The sequence below is a fragment of the Nomascus leucogenys genome, chromosome 17 (assembly GCF_006542625.1).
Source record: "Nomascus leucogenys isolate Asia chromosome 17, Asia_NLE_v1, whole genome shotgun sequence".
Lineage (NCBI taxonomy): Eukaryota > Metazoa > Chordata > Mammalia > Primates > Hylobatidae > Nomascus > Nomascus leucogenys.
The window spans coordinates 9,634,727-9,652,089 of NC_044397.1; the positions used below are offsets into that span (position 1 = coordinate 9,634,727).

Consider the following 17,363-nt stretch of genomic DNA (forward strand, 5'->3'; position numbering starts at 1 on the left):
TCACATGTTTTGGAGCTCCAGAAGCCTCGACACTGGATAAAGTGGAGTTTCACTAGGTTACAGAATTCTTAAGGGCTGAGATCCTTTAATCTATTTTACCCACAGCAGTTGGCAAAGTGCCACACACTTAATCCTTAAGAATGTATTTATAGAATGAATGAATATTAATTAGTTAAATTGTGTTTTATTACATACATCCTTTTTAATAAGCCAGGCCAGTCCCTGGCCCTCCTTTATTTTTCAGAATACATGCAACCCAAAATGTCTCTCCAGGTAAAGATCTGAATCTGGCAGGGGAGGCCTGGGGCAGAGCTAGAAGAGTGTTTAGGGCTTATGGTGGTTTTGGTGGGAAATTTTTTGAATAGAAAAGAAGTAAAAGGCTTTCAGACATCGTTGGTATTTGTAAGAATCTGAAGGTGAGAGGGATAAACAAAATATTTTCAGAAAGCGCTGTTTCATGTGTAATGAATGGATTCCTCTTGAAGTGGTTCTTCAACAGAGATTGCACTAAAAAATCAATTGCTTGAAATTACATTTTTATGTCATTCTGCCTGGGACGGGATTATCAGGCTTTAGACAGATGACAGCATGAAAGAAATATGTATGCCATATAGATGACTATAATGCCCTCTGGTGTTTTAGCCAAGGGCAATCCTTGCTAAATATGGAAGTCTTCCCCTATGGGTAGAGACAGTAGGGCTCCTAGTGAATACTCTATCAGTACCCAAATCAGGGTCAGAAACTTCAGAGATTAATAAAAAGACATTAACTGTCACCAGAGCTATTTTGTGTGTACTATAAAATGCAATAGAAAGTCAATTTCAATAGCTGGTTGGGAAATAAATGAAAACACGTCTGGAAATTATAATTCTTATAAATTTAACCATTAAATCCATGTGATTAATTTAAAATGCAATGTCTCTGCAATAATTCAATCTAAAATAAATCCTCTTTCTGTTTATTGTTGGGAAATAGGTAGTAATGACACCTGAACACTAAATTGTGCTAATCCTAATAAAATTGAGTTACACCAGCTCTGGACTTTGGGTAATAGCATTAGTTGTGTCAGTGGAAGGCACATGACACTTCTGTTATTATGTTCAGTGCGAGATGGCTTGGTTTTCAAAGTTGGAAAGGGTCATACATTTTCAAATGCATTTTTCAGATGGACATTTGCTGTCACTGCTGAGAATTCATTCAGATAGTTACTATGTTTGCAGTTTTCTTCTCATTTACAATAATATTAAAAGCAAGCTGTGAAGTCCAGGGCTTTGGCAGAGAGTCGGTTCTAAAGCAGTGGCTAATTTTCTTTTTTTTCTTTTTTTTCGAGATGAAGTCTCACTCTGTCACCCAGGCTGGAGCGCAGTGGCATGATTTCGGCTCACTGCAACCTCCGCCTCCTGGGTTCAAGCGATTCTCCTGCCTCAGCCTCCCAAGTAGCTGGACTATTATAGGCGTCCACCACCATGCCCGGCTAATTTTTTTATTTTTAGTAGAGACGGGGTTTTGCCATGTTGGCCAGGCTGGTCTGAAACTCCTCACCTCAGGTGATCCGCCTGCCTCAGCCTCCCAAAGTGCTGGGATTATAGGCATGAGCCACTGCACCCAGCCAGCAGTGGCTAATTTTCATTAGTGCTCACTGCTAAAGCCAGTTCAAATAAAATGCAACTGGCTAAAGAGCAAATCCCATAATTCCACTGTCTAGTTTCCTAAGGCTTCTGAAAGTTGTCAGAATCAAAACGGAGTTGTGGCAAAAACCCTGACAAGTAGAACTGAGAAGGACAGGAAGGGAGGGCTCTCATGCACAAAAGGCTGCAAAAACCACAACCTTGCAAAAAGGCCATTGCAACTTTATACACACACATATAGGCACACAATACTTCTGTGAGGACATCTGCCCAACAACTGCCTGTCCAACCTCAGACTGGTATTACCCCTGTTATTCATCCTTGTAGCCAAGGATAATTGTCTGAAAACAATTATTGACTCCTCATTTTAAAACAAACAAACAAAAAACCTTTGTCTTCCTTTATCTCCCTGAATACCCACAGAGTTTACTATGTACATGAACACCTATTCCAAAATAAGCATAATTTTCTTTTAGAGTCTCCTTCTGTGTTTGTTATTTAGGTTGACAGGCTGCTGTAACCAATACACATACTGGGGGCTTAAAACAACCTAAGTTTATGCTTTCACAATCTGGAGGCTAGCTGTCCAAAATTAACCCTTTGGCAGGGTTGATTTCTTATGGGAGGCTCTGAGGGAAAATCTGCTCCTTGTTTCTTTCCTAGCTTCTGGTGATTGCCTGCTATTCTTGGCATTCTTGACTTGTAGACACATCACTCCAATCTCTGCCTCCATCATCACATGGCATTCTCCTTGTGTGTGTGTGTGTATGTGTGTGTGTGTTTCTATTTGTCTCTGTGTCCAAATTTCCTCTTTTATTATAAGGATACCAGTCATCGTATTAGGGCCCAGACTAATTCAGTCTTTGCCTCTGCAAAGACTCTATTTCCAACTAAGTTCACATTCCCAACTACCTGGGCTTAGGACTTCAACCCTTTTAGCAGACATGATTCAACCTTAATACCTACCTTTCCCTGAGACTGCTACCCCTGTGCCCTCCTAGTCAGAAATTCTGGAGCCATCCACTGTACCACTACAATGTATGTGTGGGTCAGGCATGTTGCACATACCAGCTCATTTAATTCTTACATAGCTCGTATAGTCCTGGGCTAATTGTCCCAATTTTAAGAAAACAGAGGCTTAGAAAATTTAGACTACCAGCTAGAAAGTGTAGTACAGGGATTTCAATTCAGCCGTGCCCTTTCCACCATGCCCTACCATCACCCTCATTCAAAAAAAGTTTGATCTTTGTCTTTGGAAACAATTATTATAACCCAAGTCCAGCTCTTTCACAACTTTTCACTCAGAGTTACCAAAATAGTGGGTAGGAAAGAGTTAGTTGGCCATGACAAATAACGGTGATCGATTTTCTTCAGACCTTAGAATATCTGACTATTTTCCACCATGCAATGACGGTACTTTTGTGTTAGATTACATTTTAGCCATAGGAAAATGATCATCTGTCAAGAGAACCTCTCACTTCTCCCATGGATGCATTTCTAAAACATTTTATAAATTGCATTTGTGCACATCCACTTTTTTAATGCATTGGGGCAATTTGACTTTTAAAAGAATCTTATCTGTCATCAAGTTCTATTTCTCTGCTCCGTAAAAAATTCTTAAAGCCACTTTCCTCATCATTATCCTCAATATAATAGCTAATATTTACATTTCTCTAACTTGACTATTGCAATGGCTTCCAAATAGGTCTCTCTGCCTCCAATTTCCTCCCATACAATCCACCCTTGACAGTGCTGACTCATTCTGATGCTTAAAAGCATGTTTTATGTATTTAAAAAGTGTTATATTAACATTTAACAAATATTTACTGAGTGTCCTCTGTGCCAGGTGTTTATCCAGGTACTGGGATACAGCAGTAAACCAAAGGAACAAAAAATCCTGCCCTCAGGGAGCTTCTATTCTGCAAAGTTGATTCTTGTAATTATATATCTTTGCACTACAAATTTTGCTACAACTCTTGGCAGACAGGAATAATGATGATGATGGTGGTGGTGGTTTCCATTTTGTTAAACTTCTATTATGTGTCATCCATTATCCTAAGCCATTATAACAACCCATGTGGAAGCTATTATTGTACTGATTTTTGCACAGGAGAAAACTGAGACTCAGAGAGTGAAGTAAGTCCAAAGGCAGAGACTTAAAAAAAATGAGGCTAGGCATGGTGGCTCACACTATAATCTCAGCACTTTGGAAGGCTGAGGTGGATCACCCGAGACCAGGAAGTTCAAGACCATCCTGGGCAACATAGCAAAACCCTGCTTCTCCAAAATGAAATGCAAATTAGCTGGGCATGGTGGCGCACACCTGTAATTCCAGATACTTGGGAGGCTGAGGAAGATGGATTGCTTGTGCCCAGGAGCTCGAGGCTGCGGTGAGCCATGATCATGCCACTGCACTCCAGCTTGGGTGACAGAGCAAGACCTTGTCTCTAGAAAAACTGTTGAGCTGGGCACAGTGGCTCATGCCTGTAATCCAAGCACTTTGGGAAGCCAAGGTGGGTGGATCACCTGAGGTCAGGAGTCTGAGACCAACCTGGCCAACATGGTGAAATCCTATCTTTACTAAAAACACAAAATTAGCTGGTGTGGTGGCACATGCCTGTAATCTCAGCTATTCAGGAGGCTAAGGCAGGAGAATACCTTGAACCCTGGAGGCAGAGGTTGCAGTGAGCTGAGATTGTGCCATTGCACTCCAGCCTGGGTGACAAGAGTTAAGACTCTGTCTCAAAAAAATACAACACGAAACCTCATCTCTACTAAAAATACAAAAATAGGCCAGGCGCAGTGGCTCACGCCTGTAATCCCAGCACTTTGGGAGGCCGAGGCGGGTGGATCACAAGGTCAGGAGATCGAGACCATCCTGGCTAACACGGTGAAACCCCCATCTCTCCTAAAAATACAAAAAAACTGGCCGGGCGTGGTGGCGTGCGCCTGTAGTCCCAGCTACTCGGGAGGCTGAGGCAGGAGAATGGTGTGAACCCGGAAGGCAGACCTTGCAGTGAGCTGAGATCGCGCCACTGCACTCCAGCCTGGGTGACAAAGCGAGACTGTCTCAAAAACAAAAACAAAAACAAAACAAAAAAATAAATAAAAATACAAAAATTAGCTGGGCGTGGTGGCGGGCGCCTGTAGTACCAGCTACTTGGGAGGCTGAGGCAAGAGAATCGCTTGAACCCGGGAGGCGGAGGTTGCAGTGAGCTGAGATTGTGCCACTGCATTCCAGCATGGGCGACAGGAGCGAGACTGTGTCTCAAAAAACAAAACAACATCAAAGGCTAGATTTGAATCCAGCACTTTCTTTCTTCAAGGCGTTGGCCACTTCACTACACATCCTCTCTTAGATGTTCAAAGGGTTTATGAATAAATAATGGAACTCTATGAAACCTCTTTATAATACAAATAACCACTGCAATAGTCTGTTTATAAAATGAAAATGTTGTATACTTACTTCACCTAAAGCACGGTTTACCCTCCAGGGGACATTTGGCAATGTCTGGAGGCATTGTTGATAGTAATGATGTCAGCAGCAGGGGTGCTACCGGCATCTAGTGCATAGAGGCCAGGGTGCCTTCGTCTGCTCTGGCTGGTATGACAAAATACCTTAGCCTGGGTAGCTGACAAACAACGGAAATTCATTTTTACAGTTCTGGAGGCTGAAAGTCCAAGATCAAGGTGCCAGCAAATTAGGTATTTACTGAGGGCTTGCCCTGTACTTCATAGCTAATGCCTCTAGATGCATCCTCATTAGGTGGAAAGAGTCATCAAGCTCCTTCCAGCCTCATTTATAAGGGCACTAATCTAACTCATGAGGGCTCTGTCTTCATGACCCAATCTCCTGCTAAAGGCTCTTAATACTATTACACTGCCGATTAAGTGTCAACATATGAATTTTGGGGGGACAGAAACATTCAGACCATACCACAGGAGAACAGACCTCTACAACGAAGAGAACTATCTGACACAAAACAGCGCTGAGATTGAGAAACCCTGACACATTATGAGGCAGTTGGATACACTTTAAAAACATTTGGACCCTTATTTTTCCTTTCTATTTTTAACATCGCTCACTGAATGTACTCTTTATGCATTGAAATAAACCTTGTTTATATTTTAAAGGCACCCGCCTCCATCCCCATCTTTCAATTTAAATTTAGTAATGGATTTTCCGGGAAAAGTGCGTATCAGTTGAATACATTTAAAAAACATATTCCTAAGTTTTAAGTACTATTTTACCCAACTGAAACATCAACTTAACTCTAATGCTTTTGTATAATTTTAAAATATTATTCATATTCTGTTCTTCATTTATAAAAATGATGCCAAAGAGCAATGCCAGGGGACATTCTTCTTTAAACCGATTTACTGTAGAAATGATGGATGGGCACTGAGTCATCCGCTCAAGCAAGTCTTCATCCTGGTAGCCATTTGGAAAGCGGTTGAATAGAGACCTACATGTAGTCTGTGACTGTGGAACAGTTGTTTTTTGTGGGAGACTACTTGATCTGTGTTTGATTCAATTCTGTGATATTGATCTTGACAGCATCATGTTTTCCTACTAAGTCCCAAGAACATTCCTGGTCTTCATGATCCCACCTCATGGTTTGAAAGTCAAAAATAGAAATTCATATGACAAAATAGAAGTCATATTCATTTGATCATTTTTCTTTTCCTTTAAAAACAGTCCGTAAAAGTTCTTTGGGGTAGGGTGGAGGCAGCACTTGAAGAGGTCAGCAACCATGGCTTGGTATAAAGAGCTCCCCTGTCCTCAGAGGCCTAGAATTTGTTTATGAAGGGCTCTGTTTCTTGACAGACATGACAAGACACAGTTTTTGAAGCCCTCTGCATCAAAGAATGTACACTTAGTTCAGCATGAACTTCTGCTTCAAGACCAGAGCGAGGTAGCTGCTTTACTCCAACTTTTGTAATGCTCCAAGAGATTAAGTGCCCTCATCTTCAGTGGACATCAATGTTTTGATTAGACAACTAACTTTCCTAATAAATTTCTGGGCTTCTTCTGAATAATCTTTCAAAAATTTTAGGGAGATTTCTGTACATACACTCGGGAGACAAAATCTTGATATCCCTAGCGTTTTTATTACTTCCTCGTTATTCTTACCTATTTCTTCAGTAGTCCTAGCAATGAGAGCCAGACAAGATCATCTTGGCCAGACTACCAATACTATTGGTTTACTGCCCCGTTTCAATTAGAGACAAGAACGTGGATCCTGGTCACCTCCACGGAGGGAACACAGAGAACATTCACTGTTAAATATGACACCTATAATTAGGAAAACCTATGGTTTTACCATAGCAGTTTTACAGACGAGGTTATTTTTGGGGTGTTGAAAAAGCAGCAATTAAAAGTTTCCAACACAGTTTATTCATGCCCCAATAAATTATTTCCCCACCAAGTATACTCTGTTAAAGAAACGCCTGATGTCTGGCCTCAGTGTCCTCACGGGCTAATGTGGCAATTATTAAGGGTGTAGAATTTGAGCAAACTTTCTAAACCTCTCCTGCATGTTTTATTCTAATTCCACAGCCCCTTAAATCGCCTCCCTGGGATCCAAGCGGCTTGGAAAAAATGAAGAAAGTCTGAACAGCCAGGGACCTAAGGAATCAAGTGTCATTTACTAAGAAAAACTAGAAGGACTGCGATTAGATTAGGGAAGGTGGGAAAGGGATACCGGCAGGTAAAGCGCCGGAAAGTTACAACTTGGGTTATTTTCTAACTGGCGTCTTGCAAAGGGACACCGTGTAGGTATCCCGCTCGCTAACTTGTAAATGAACTTCAGGTTCTCTTTGGTGGCAGGAGAATTCTGAATGTGAGAACCTGGCCGCCGTTCAACGACCCCGCCCTCGGGGTCCCCAGGGAGCGTCCTCAGGCTAGTCTGATTGTCTGGGGCGAAGGCGCAGGCCGAGCAGGGAGGGAGGAGGAGAACCAGGGCCGCTGGCCCCGAAAGTACACACAAAGCGGCCTGACTCTCCTTTGGTGGGAACTTCCCCGGCCGCCAGCGGAGCAGGAGCGGGAGGGGGCGGCGGGTGAGGCGGGGCGGCGGGGCGGCGGTTGCCCTCGCCGAGGCGGAGAACAGCGCGCGCTAGGCTCCGGGCGCGCGGCGAGCGCAGCGGCCGCCGCCTCCTCCCTTCTCCGCCTCCGCCGGCGCTGCCTCCTCCCTCCGCCCAGCTCGGCCTCCCTTGCTCCCTCCCCTCCTGGCTGGCTTCGGCGGCGGCGGCGGCGGCGGCGGCTGGCGGGGAGGGCGTGCGCCGGCCGAGAGGTGTCGGCGGCGAGGCAAAGGAAGTTTCAAGTGGAAGGTCGTCCGTCGGCCGGCGCGTCCTCCTGCTCTCCTCCGCAGCATCATGGCGGAGCCGAGCGGCTCGCCCGTGCACGTCCAGCTTCCCCAGCAGGCGGCCCCGATGACAGCGGCGGCGGCGGCCCCGGCGGCCGCGATAGCAGCGCCGGCCCCGGCAGCTCCCGCGGCCCCGGCCCCGGCCCCCGCCCCGGCCCCAGCCCCAGCCCCGGCGGCACAGGCTGTCGGCTGGCCCATCTGCAGGGACGCGTACGAGCTACAGGAGGTTATCGGTCAGTGCGGCGGGCGCGGCGGGGCCGGCACAGGCCGGGCGCCGAGGCCGGGCGGGAGGCGCGGCCGGGGGCGGGAGGGGGCGCGGGATGCTCGGCTAGCCTGCATGCACGCCCTGGAGGCAGAGAGGCCGGCTTCGGGGCCTACCGGCTTCAACAGTTTTTTTAAAAAAAATTTTTTAATGTATTTGTTCGTTCTCTGAGCACTGGTGCTGCAGGAGGCGGCGCGGCGGATGTGACTCGCACTGCAGACGAGCCGCATGCTGCAAACTTTTATCTCCGGGATCGCCGGGGCGGTGGAGCGGAGGACCCGGCGGCGCCGCCGCATCTCCCTCCCCCCGCATGCCGGGGCCGCAGCCCGTGGCCGGTGGCCACGCGGACAGGCAGCCGCGGGTGGGGTGTGGTTGCGGGGGCGCCGCCCTGGGTTTCCAGTGCCCCGGGGGCCGCTTCCTGGGGGACTCTGCGGGCGCAGCCGCTCCTTTGCCTCCTGTAGTGACCCTCTCGTCGTGGGTAACGGGGCCACGTAGAAGCCGCGGAGGCCCCAGTGCTTTCTTGAGGCCGGGGAGGATGCTGGCCTCTCTCCCTGACAGCCGCCACTCCACGCCCGCCTTGCAGCCCGGCTCTCCGCGCCACTCGGCGCGCCTGGGTACCCGCCTCCCTCCGTGCCAGGGTGCGCCGCCTGCCGCCCATTCCGGCCCCCCGAGGAAAGCGGGTGCCCTGGCGTCCTGCCCTGCACCGGGCCGATGCTTCCCTCTGTTTCAGGCCGAGCTGCAAGAGTGAAATCCGAGGCTGCCGGTGATCTGCTCCCTGCCTTTCGATGCCTTCTGGCCGGCTCACAAATATCACCTTATCTTACATTTTTAAATACCTGGCAGAGTCGCAGGGCTCGGCGTTACTTTTCCTTGGGCCAAGCACAGGAAGGGCCGGGAGATTTGTTTTGTTCTTTAACTTAGAACCTTCCCTATTGGATCATCCAATTTGAGAGTCTTGTCACTTAGGGAAGCCTCCAGGTTAAGTGGGCCCTCAGCGTCTAACCTTGCTGACGCAGGGATGGGATGTTGCCTTCCCAGAATCTTGGTATATAAGTACAGCGATGAAAAAGGAGTTCAGAATATTTATCTTAAGTATTTTTTCTAACCTTCACTTCCAAAAATTCTTCACCTCCTTTTAAAAAAATTAAAACAGATATAAAAATTTCACTAGGTGTTTAAATCAGCCTTTATCACCTGCTATTGTGGAATAAAACAGCATAGACAGAAATATATATATATATATATAAAACTATATACATAGAAATATATATGTATATATATATATGTGAGAAAATGTTGGGCAGGTCAGTAACCTAGGATATATACAAGCTTCAGATAACCTATAATAAGCATCTGTAGACAAAATTCTTTGAAAACCCAGATCTTTCATAATTTTTGACCAAAGACTCTCAAGGGATGAGTCTTCATGTCACTGCCTGAAATAGCTTCAGGGGCTTCTCAAAACCTGGAATATTCCATGGAAACCTCTTTAACCTGGCATATAAGCCCTGTACCCTCAACCTGCCTGCCTCCTCCCGTTGTCTACTCTCACTGATTGCTTCCTGAATACACCGCTGTCTTCCGCACATCTGGTCTTCCATTCTTTGCTGCCTTGCAGAGGCTCTTCCCTCCTGTGAGTGCCCATCTTTGTGTACTAAATCTCACTCCGCTTCCAAGGTGAGTGTGAATATTCCCTGAGAAGACTTCTGCTTCTTTCAAGGCAAAACACCGTGGTTTCTTCTGCCCCTCGTTTTACAGACCTCATAGCTTGTAACCTCATAGTTGTTATTTGCGCAACAAGATCTGAAGGCCTGCTGTGTCCCAAGCATTGCCCCACTTGCTAGCAATATAGAAATTAACAAAAGTGATCCCTGCCCTAAGCTGTTAGGAGACATAGGGAAAGGATCCTATAGGATGTGATGAGTAAGTGCTGGGAGAGCCCAAAGGAGGAAGTGACTGCCAGGAGAGAGAAGGAAGCAGAGTATTTCTTAGTAGAGGTCATAGTTGAGCTGGGTTTTAAGTCTTGAGTTTGTAAGGTGCTTAATTATTTCCACTGTTGCCTTCACTAACCAGCTGTGAACTCTGTTTCTGACAGGAAGAGGTGGGCCATAAAAGTTGAATAATGGTTATCTGCCACATAATTCTCCATAGAGTCCAATTTGCATACCTACTTGGTTAATTATTAGGGTTAAAATACAAACGTTGCCTTTTGAAAACAGTATTTTTTTGTGAACTAATAAAATCTTAGTTTAAGTTGAGTGGGATTAATGGCAGGACTTCTTTCTGTTTGCAGTCCCAGCAGTGTTAATTATGGTTGGTCAATTTACTGGAAAAAAAGAAATTTACCTGAGGAGTTTGAGAACAAAAACACCTGCTTATTCTACCCTGGCTTTTGCACATTTGCATTGTGGGAAGGGCTTTTCTACATTTAAAGTTTATCTCATGTTTTCCCAACTAAAAGAGAAGGCGATGGCCTGTGTGGAGGCCCTGTTATTGAAAAATCAAATTGCTGGAATAGGTTTTTCGCAAGGGCTTAATGTTTATAAGGAATTACAAACTTGTTTCCATTTAGGGTTTAATGCTAGTTGAGAGATTAAGACTGAACTTGTGGTTAAGCACTTTTGCTTAAACATTACACACAGAAGTTAGCAGTTCAAACACTGAACCAGTTTCAACATGAATGCCAGTTGACAGCCTTTGCTTCTACCCGTCATACGGCAGGTGTCATATGATATGACTCCAGCAGTGTGAACCGTGACCAGCAGCAGGAGGCTCAGATGTGCCTGAACAGAAAGCCAAAGGAGGCACCGTGTTTTAACTTTCCAGCGTGGCACGGGCACAGAGGACTTTTTCTTCATTTCCTTCTGGGCAGAGTTTGGGGCCCCTAGGATTAAGAGAGAATAAGTTTACTAAAATCCCAACAAAGCAGATTCAGTTGTTTGACTTCTGTTTTAGAAAAATAAACACAGGATTTTGCAAACCTAAAAATAAAGTTTTCTCTTTATTGTATTGTATTGTTGTGTTTTAAAAGGTCAGTGGAGAAATTGTAATGCTCTTAGGAGTATTCTGGTTCAGAAGTTTATTCATGACCTGGAAATGATGTAAAATCGATTGGAGGGAGCTTTATATTTACAGAGGGGTTAAAAATGTTGGAAATTATTAAATTCCTTCTTCCAGCCATTGGTATCCTTGTCTTAGTAGAGTTCAAATATTTCTGTCTTTTTGGAGGCTTTCTGACCTGTTTATACTCTTCAGCCTTGTTAATCTTTGTTCCTTACCTCTCTAAAGATGGAGTTTGGGGGTGAGTTGAGCCCCCAAAGGTAGGTACCCCTACCTTTAGAAGTATAAGGGGCACTTAAAGCTATGCCAGTTGAAAACTTAGTTTAATTGTTGGTGGTATTAATAATATTACCTAGGTTTGCTAAACAGCGAATGACAGTGAATCATGTGTTTTCTTGGCCATCCGTAATGGAATGGAGCAGCGTCAATGAGCTTCTCATTTAAAGAGTTGTAGTCATTGAAGTACTAATTTCAGTATTTGAATCAGGTGATGCCAGCAGTGTTGTTATCTTTGCTGAATTTCTTCTGAGAAACACTAGACTCCTGTCTCAGCGTATGTTTGATTTTCTTAGGGTTTTTGCAGGATGCACCTTTCTTTATGTAGTTTTATACTAGATTTCTCAGCATTGCTTCACTTTTGTCCCGGGTGGTCATTTAGAATGACCTAAAAGTAACCAATTGCCATCTTAGTCAACACGAAGAGTTTGAGTTCTAGAATCCTGGACATGGTTTGACAGAGGGTTCCTTTGAATGCTTTATTTCTCTCCTGTGAGGCTTTGTTTATCCATTCAGGTACGTTTTCCTCAGGTCCAGGTAATAGCACATATGGCCAGGTCTTTAAGGAACATCAGCCTCTCGTAAAACAAGACCGTAAATAGCCCCGGGCATTCCCACTTTGCTCTGTGCTCTCAGAGTTTCTGTGGATTTCTATGGTTTGGGGGTTAGAATTGGTTTTTATAGCTATCCTAGAGGTAGTTTGAGGACAGTGATAACTTCGCTGGCACTGGAGTAAGGGAGCCGGAGCACTGAGTGTGTGTTCTGATCTCCCAGACCTTTACATCAGGCTGCCTTGCTGCTGCAGTGCGTTCTTTGACCTTGACTAGTTTGTTTGTTGTTGTTTTTAAAATACTAAATAATGCCTGAGATGCTTTGTCTCAAAGAAGACAGAGCTTTGGTTTTAATTTCATTTCACTTATTTTTTTATAAATAGAAAAATGTGTATAGAAATGTTCTTTTGTATTTTGTATTTTTATTTTTGATAAAGGGTCTCACTCTGTCACCCAGGCTAGAGTGCAGTGGTGCAATCATACCTCACTGCAGCCTCGAACTCTTGGGCTCAAGTGATCTTCCCACATCAGCCTCCTGAGTAGCTGGGACTATAGGTGCAAACCATCATGCCTGCTTAATTTTTTTAAATTTTTTTATTTTTAAGAAATGGAGGTCTCACTGTGTTGCCCAGGCTGCTCTTGAACTCCTCAGCTCAGCAATGCTCCGGCCTTGGCTTCCCAATGTGTTGGGATTACAGGCGTGAGCCACTGTGCCTGGCCTCTTTTTATATATTTTTTATATATAAATATATATATATATATTTGTAAGACAGAGTCTTGCTCTGTTGCCTGGGCTGGATTGCAGTGGTGCCATCTCAGTTCACTGCGGCCTCTGCCTCCTAGGTCCAAGCAGTTCTCCTGCCTCAGCCTCCCGAGTAGCTAGTATTACAGGCCTGGCTAATTTTTGTATTTTTTGGTAGAAACGGGGTTTCACCGTGTTGGCCAGGCTGGTCACGAACGAACTCCTGGTCTGAAGTAACCCGCCTGCCTTGGCCTCCCAAATTGCTAGGATTACAGGTGTGAGTCACTGTGCCCGGCCTCCTTTGTATTATTTTTATTGTGGTAAAATTACACAACAAAAATTGTACCATTTTAACTGTTCTTAAAGTGTGCAATTCAGTAGCATTAATTATATTTACAAGATAAATACTTTTTTAAATGTGCTGTCATGGGGCTGGGGGGAGAGATCTCAAGATCTCTCTTGAAACTGTGGTAAAGTGACTGCAAATCCTTTATGCATTTGATTTTTAACTAGTGATATTATGAATTCTTCCCTGACTTTTATGGTTTATTGTATACTACATTTTCTGATGGTGTTTGAAAATAAGTTGCAGCAGTGCCGGCTCTGGAGTCCGACAGCCTGGCCTGTTTCATGTCCTGCAATGGCGGTCACTGACGCTGCGACCTTGAGCAAATGACTTAGATCTGTCTGCACTCAGTTTCCTCATTGGTAACATAGAGATGATAAAAATAGGGTTGTGAGGAATGAGAGAATGTAAAGCACTGAGAATCGTGCCTGGCACACAGCATGCTTTCAATTAGTCTTAGCCATAACTTCTATAGACTTCATTTGCTAATCAGATGCAAGTTATCAGGAGAGAACACAGTCCTATCTTTGGCAAGATTCTGGAGTGGCTTGAAGATTTCTGTGCTATGTTTCTAGCAGGGAGGAAGTGGGAAGGAGAGGTTGTTCCCTAGTCCCACTCTTCTGCTGGGCTGCTGGAAGGCACCTACAAGGGGAGAGGCCCCCGGGGATCTGGCTTCCCCTTGCACCTCCACTGCTGTGGGAGGAAACTGAAGAGACCTGTGGAGCTCCTGGCGATTTGGACAGCTCAGGGGTTTAGGTGCCAAATGGCCCTCTGACAAGTGATGAGAGCATCCTGCGGGAAGGTTGCTGAAGAGGAGCAGCCCATTATGAGAGGGCTCCGAGAACAACCTGCTAAGACTGCACTTTTCCTCCACCTCTGAGTTTGCCCGGAGGCTGCCATGCTGGCAGGAAATGCTGCTGACTAAAAGAAACGCTCCCTGTGTGTCCCAGCCAGTGCGAGGACAGAGGCCTTCATTTTCAGATAAAGTCATCACCATTGCTTCCCTGTCTCCTTCTTTCCCTCTCTGCTTTTCCCTCAGTTTATAAGTATTCTCAAGCCTGTCCCTTATCTTTAAATGACAAAAGAGAACAAAACAACTCTCCCCACTTCTTTCTCCTCTGGCTACTCCCTTATCTCATTTCTTCCTTTCACCGCTGAACTGTTGGAAGGAACCTCCCATTCCCTCTCAGCCCACTGCAATCTGGCTTCTTCCCTTTCCCTAAGAAACCCAAGTTACTCTCTCTGAAATCACTGTGACTCTTCTGTGGCCAGAGCCAGTGGACACTGCAGTCCTTCTCTCTGCTCTCTGCAGGGTTAGGTGCCATCTTTCATTCTCCTTTTGGAAAGGCATTTGCTTGAGCTTCCATGCCATGCCTTCCTTCTGGACTTCCTGTACTCCCTTGCCTGCCCCGCATGCAGGATCCACATCTCTGTCTGTCTGAAGCTTCAATTACCACATCAAATGCCGAGGGTCTTCCTGACTATATACCAGTGTTTGGACTACCTTTTTAATGTCTTCGTTTGAATGTTTCACAGGAACTTCATACAGTTAAACTCATTGTGTCTCCACCCTTGCCTCAGTCCTGATCTTGTTTCTTCTATATTCATCTTCTTTAGAACCCTCAAGGGCAAAACCTGCTGGCCATCCTATACTTTCCTGTCTTCTTCCATCTCTCACAACTATTTGGTCACCAAGTCCTAAATACTCCACCTCCTTGAAATCATCTTTGATTTGACTCTGACTCTTCATGTCAGCCACCACTGGTTTAGTTCAGGCCCTTACCGATTCTTATTTGGATTATTGTAATAATTTCCTAACCAGGTTCCTTTTTTCCATTCTTGTTTCTGGCTGTCGTGCGCATTGCTACCAGAATGATACTGCTATACCAAAATTCTTTATCACGTTGCTCCCAGGCTGAAATGCCTTTAGTAGCTCTCCCATCACCCTCAAGACTTAATTTGAAGCACGGTGCTTAAGGTCTTTTGGCAATTGTCTCTTGCCTCCCTTTTCAGCCACATCTTGTCATTTCCAGTCTCAGGACAGACTCTCCAGCCAGTGGGAACCTTTTGCAGTTGCTGAAATGCCTGTTCTAGGCAAGATTTCCCTCTGCTTGGAACACCATTCCAAGACCCTTCCCTTCCATTTTTCATCTATGTAGCAAAGAGCTCTGTCTCTTCTTTTAAATATTGCCCTTATTGAAGTATAATATGCATGTGGAAAAGTGTACATACAAAAAATGTATATCTTGGTGCATGTTCATGAATTGAACACACCATGTAACCAGCACCCTGACTGAGCCTCCCGTCTCATACCCTGAACAAGTGATTTCTTGTCACACAAACAATCTCTGCCTCTAGAGCCCCTCTCCCTCCCTTGCCCTTCAGGCTCTGTTGGGTCTTTCGCTCCCTGGCAGTTGTCATATTGTCTGCAAATTGTTTTTGCCTTGCCAGCCTGGCTCTAGACTGTTAAGTCTTCCTTGAGGACACGGTCTCTCATCTCCATACCCTGCATGTCATAATAGATATTTAATAAATGTTTTCTGGATGAAGGTCTGAGTTTTGGGGATAAATATTCCTTCGCCACCTTGTGGAAGAGGAACATTGCCTGACGTCTAAAAATTTGCCTCACTGGATCCTGAGGATTTGATCTTGCCTGTGGTTAATGATGGTGCTTATTTAGTTGCGTTTGGGCCAATCAGCTTAAAGGGCTCTGTAGAAATTAGCTCATTAATCCTCACAGATCAAGAGTAAGCACTTTGAGTGCGTCCACCTGCCTGTGTTGTGGAGGTAGGCAGGCAGAGGCCTGGCTCTCCTGAGGTCTTAGGACTGAGAGGTGGCCTTTCTGGCTGGATTAAAGGACCCAGAGCTCCCTGCCACAGTTCTGGCATCCATAGACATTGTAGGGTGGAGTGGGGGAAGTCCCACACTGCCCTTCAAAAGCTCTAGAGCTTTCTTTTCTTTTCTTTTCTTTTGTATATCAGTGATCTCTCTCTCTCTCTCTCTCACTGTTCATGTATTTATATATAACACCTTGAAGTTCTGTGGAGCCTCTTCCTATGTGGGAATCAGGGCTGCTGGAGACGATCAGGGATGCAGGTGAAACACAGGAGCAGAATTGCAGAACAAGTGGCTTTCAAAGGTTGTTAGGATGGCAGGAGTCCTATTTTTATAAATTATAAGGGACTGACATGATAGGATGGGTGTGGTACCTGCTAAGACCATAGAACCGGGTTATTCTAATAGATGTTTTAGTTCCTTTACAGTGTACTTTTTGGGAAAGTTTTTTTTTTTTCCTATTTAAATATAATTCTCCATGTAATCATGTGAAGTCATACATTTTCCTCTAGGATAGTTTTGTTTAGATTATACCAAAACAGCTCTTAGTTGAAGTGATTCAAGTGTTTCTTTTTTCCCTATCTGCCATTGGCCAAGTTTTTGATACTAGACAAGAATTCAATATATTAATTAAAAAGGCATTTCAGACTTGGCTTAACTGAAAAGCAGAAGAGAAATAAAAATCCTTTAGAGAATGGATTGGCAGTACTTTATTTCTAGAGTCGATTTAGATAAATATTTCGGAATCCGATATGAGTAAATGATACATTTCACATTTCTTCTCACTTGCCAAACAGTTATTTGAGAATAAACTCTGGCTTAGCTTTAAGAAACTTCTTGGACATTGAGGATTGAGATTAATTGACCTTTTAAACTGATGTGTATTTTGATATATGGGAAAACATTTTAAGATAGAAATGGTAGAGACCTCTACATTCATATTATCCCTGACTTTATTTTCAAACTTCTTCCAGGTAAGTGGCATTTAGTATAACTCTCAGAAGCCTAGTATTGGGGGTGCTCATGTGATTCTTCCCTTAGGTAAAAAATATACATTTTATTGACATTTATGGGTTTAGGTTTCTAACCTTTAGTTACCACTGGAGCCATTTGTCAGAAAAAACTAGATGGAAAGTAGAGGTGGATGACTTTCTGCCCTGTGAATGATAGATCGTCATTCGGGGAGTATTTTGGAAGCCAGTGACCTGTGACAGTTGTGAGACTTCTCATAATCATTCTGTGGATGGTTGGGATCTTAGAAGAAGTAATGATTTTGTTTTGAACTGGTTGCATCAGTT

At 44.5% G+C, this 17,363-nt stretch overlaps 1 protein-coding gene across 1 annotated transcript in view; it reads left to right on the plus strand.

The window, feature by feature from the left end:
* The first annotated feature begins 7,703 nt into the window (after positions 1-7,703).
* STK39 (serine/threonine kinase 39) overlaps positions 7,704-17,363 on the plus strand; it is a 295,573-nt gene continuing 285,913 nt past the window's right edge. Inside the window, exon 1 of the mRNA XM_030795816.1 lies at positions 7,704-8,226. Within this exon, the coding sequence (XP_030651676.1) occupies positions 8,004-8,226 (223 nt within the window). The 5' untranslated portion in view covers positions 7,704-8,003. The remainder of the gene's footprint in view (positions 8,227-17,363) is intronic.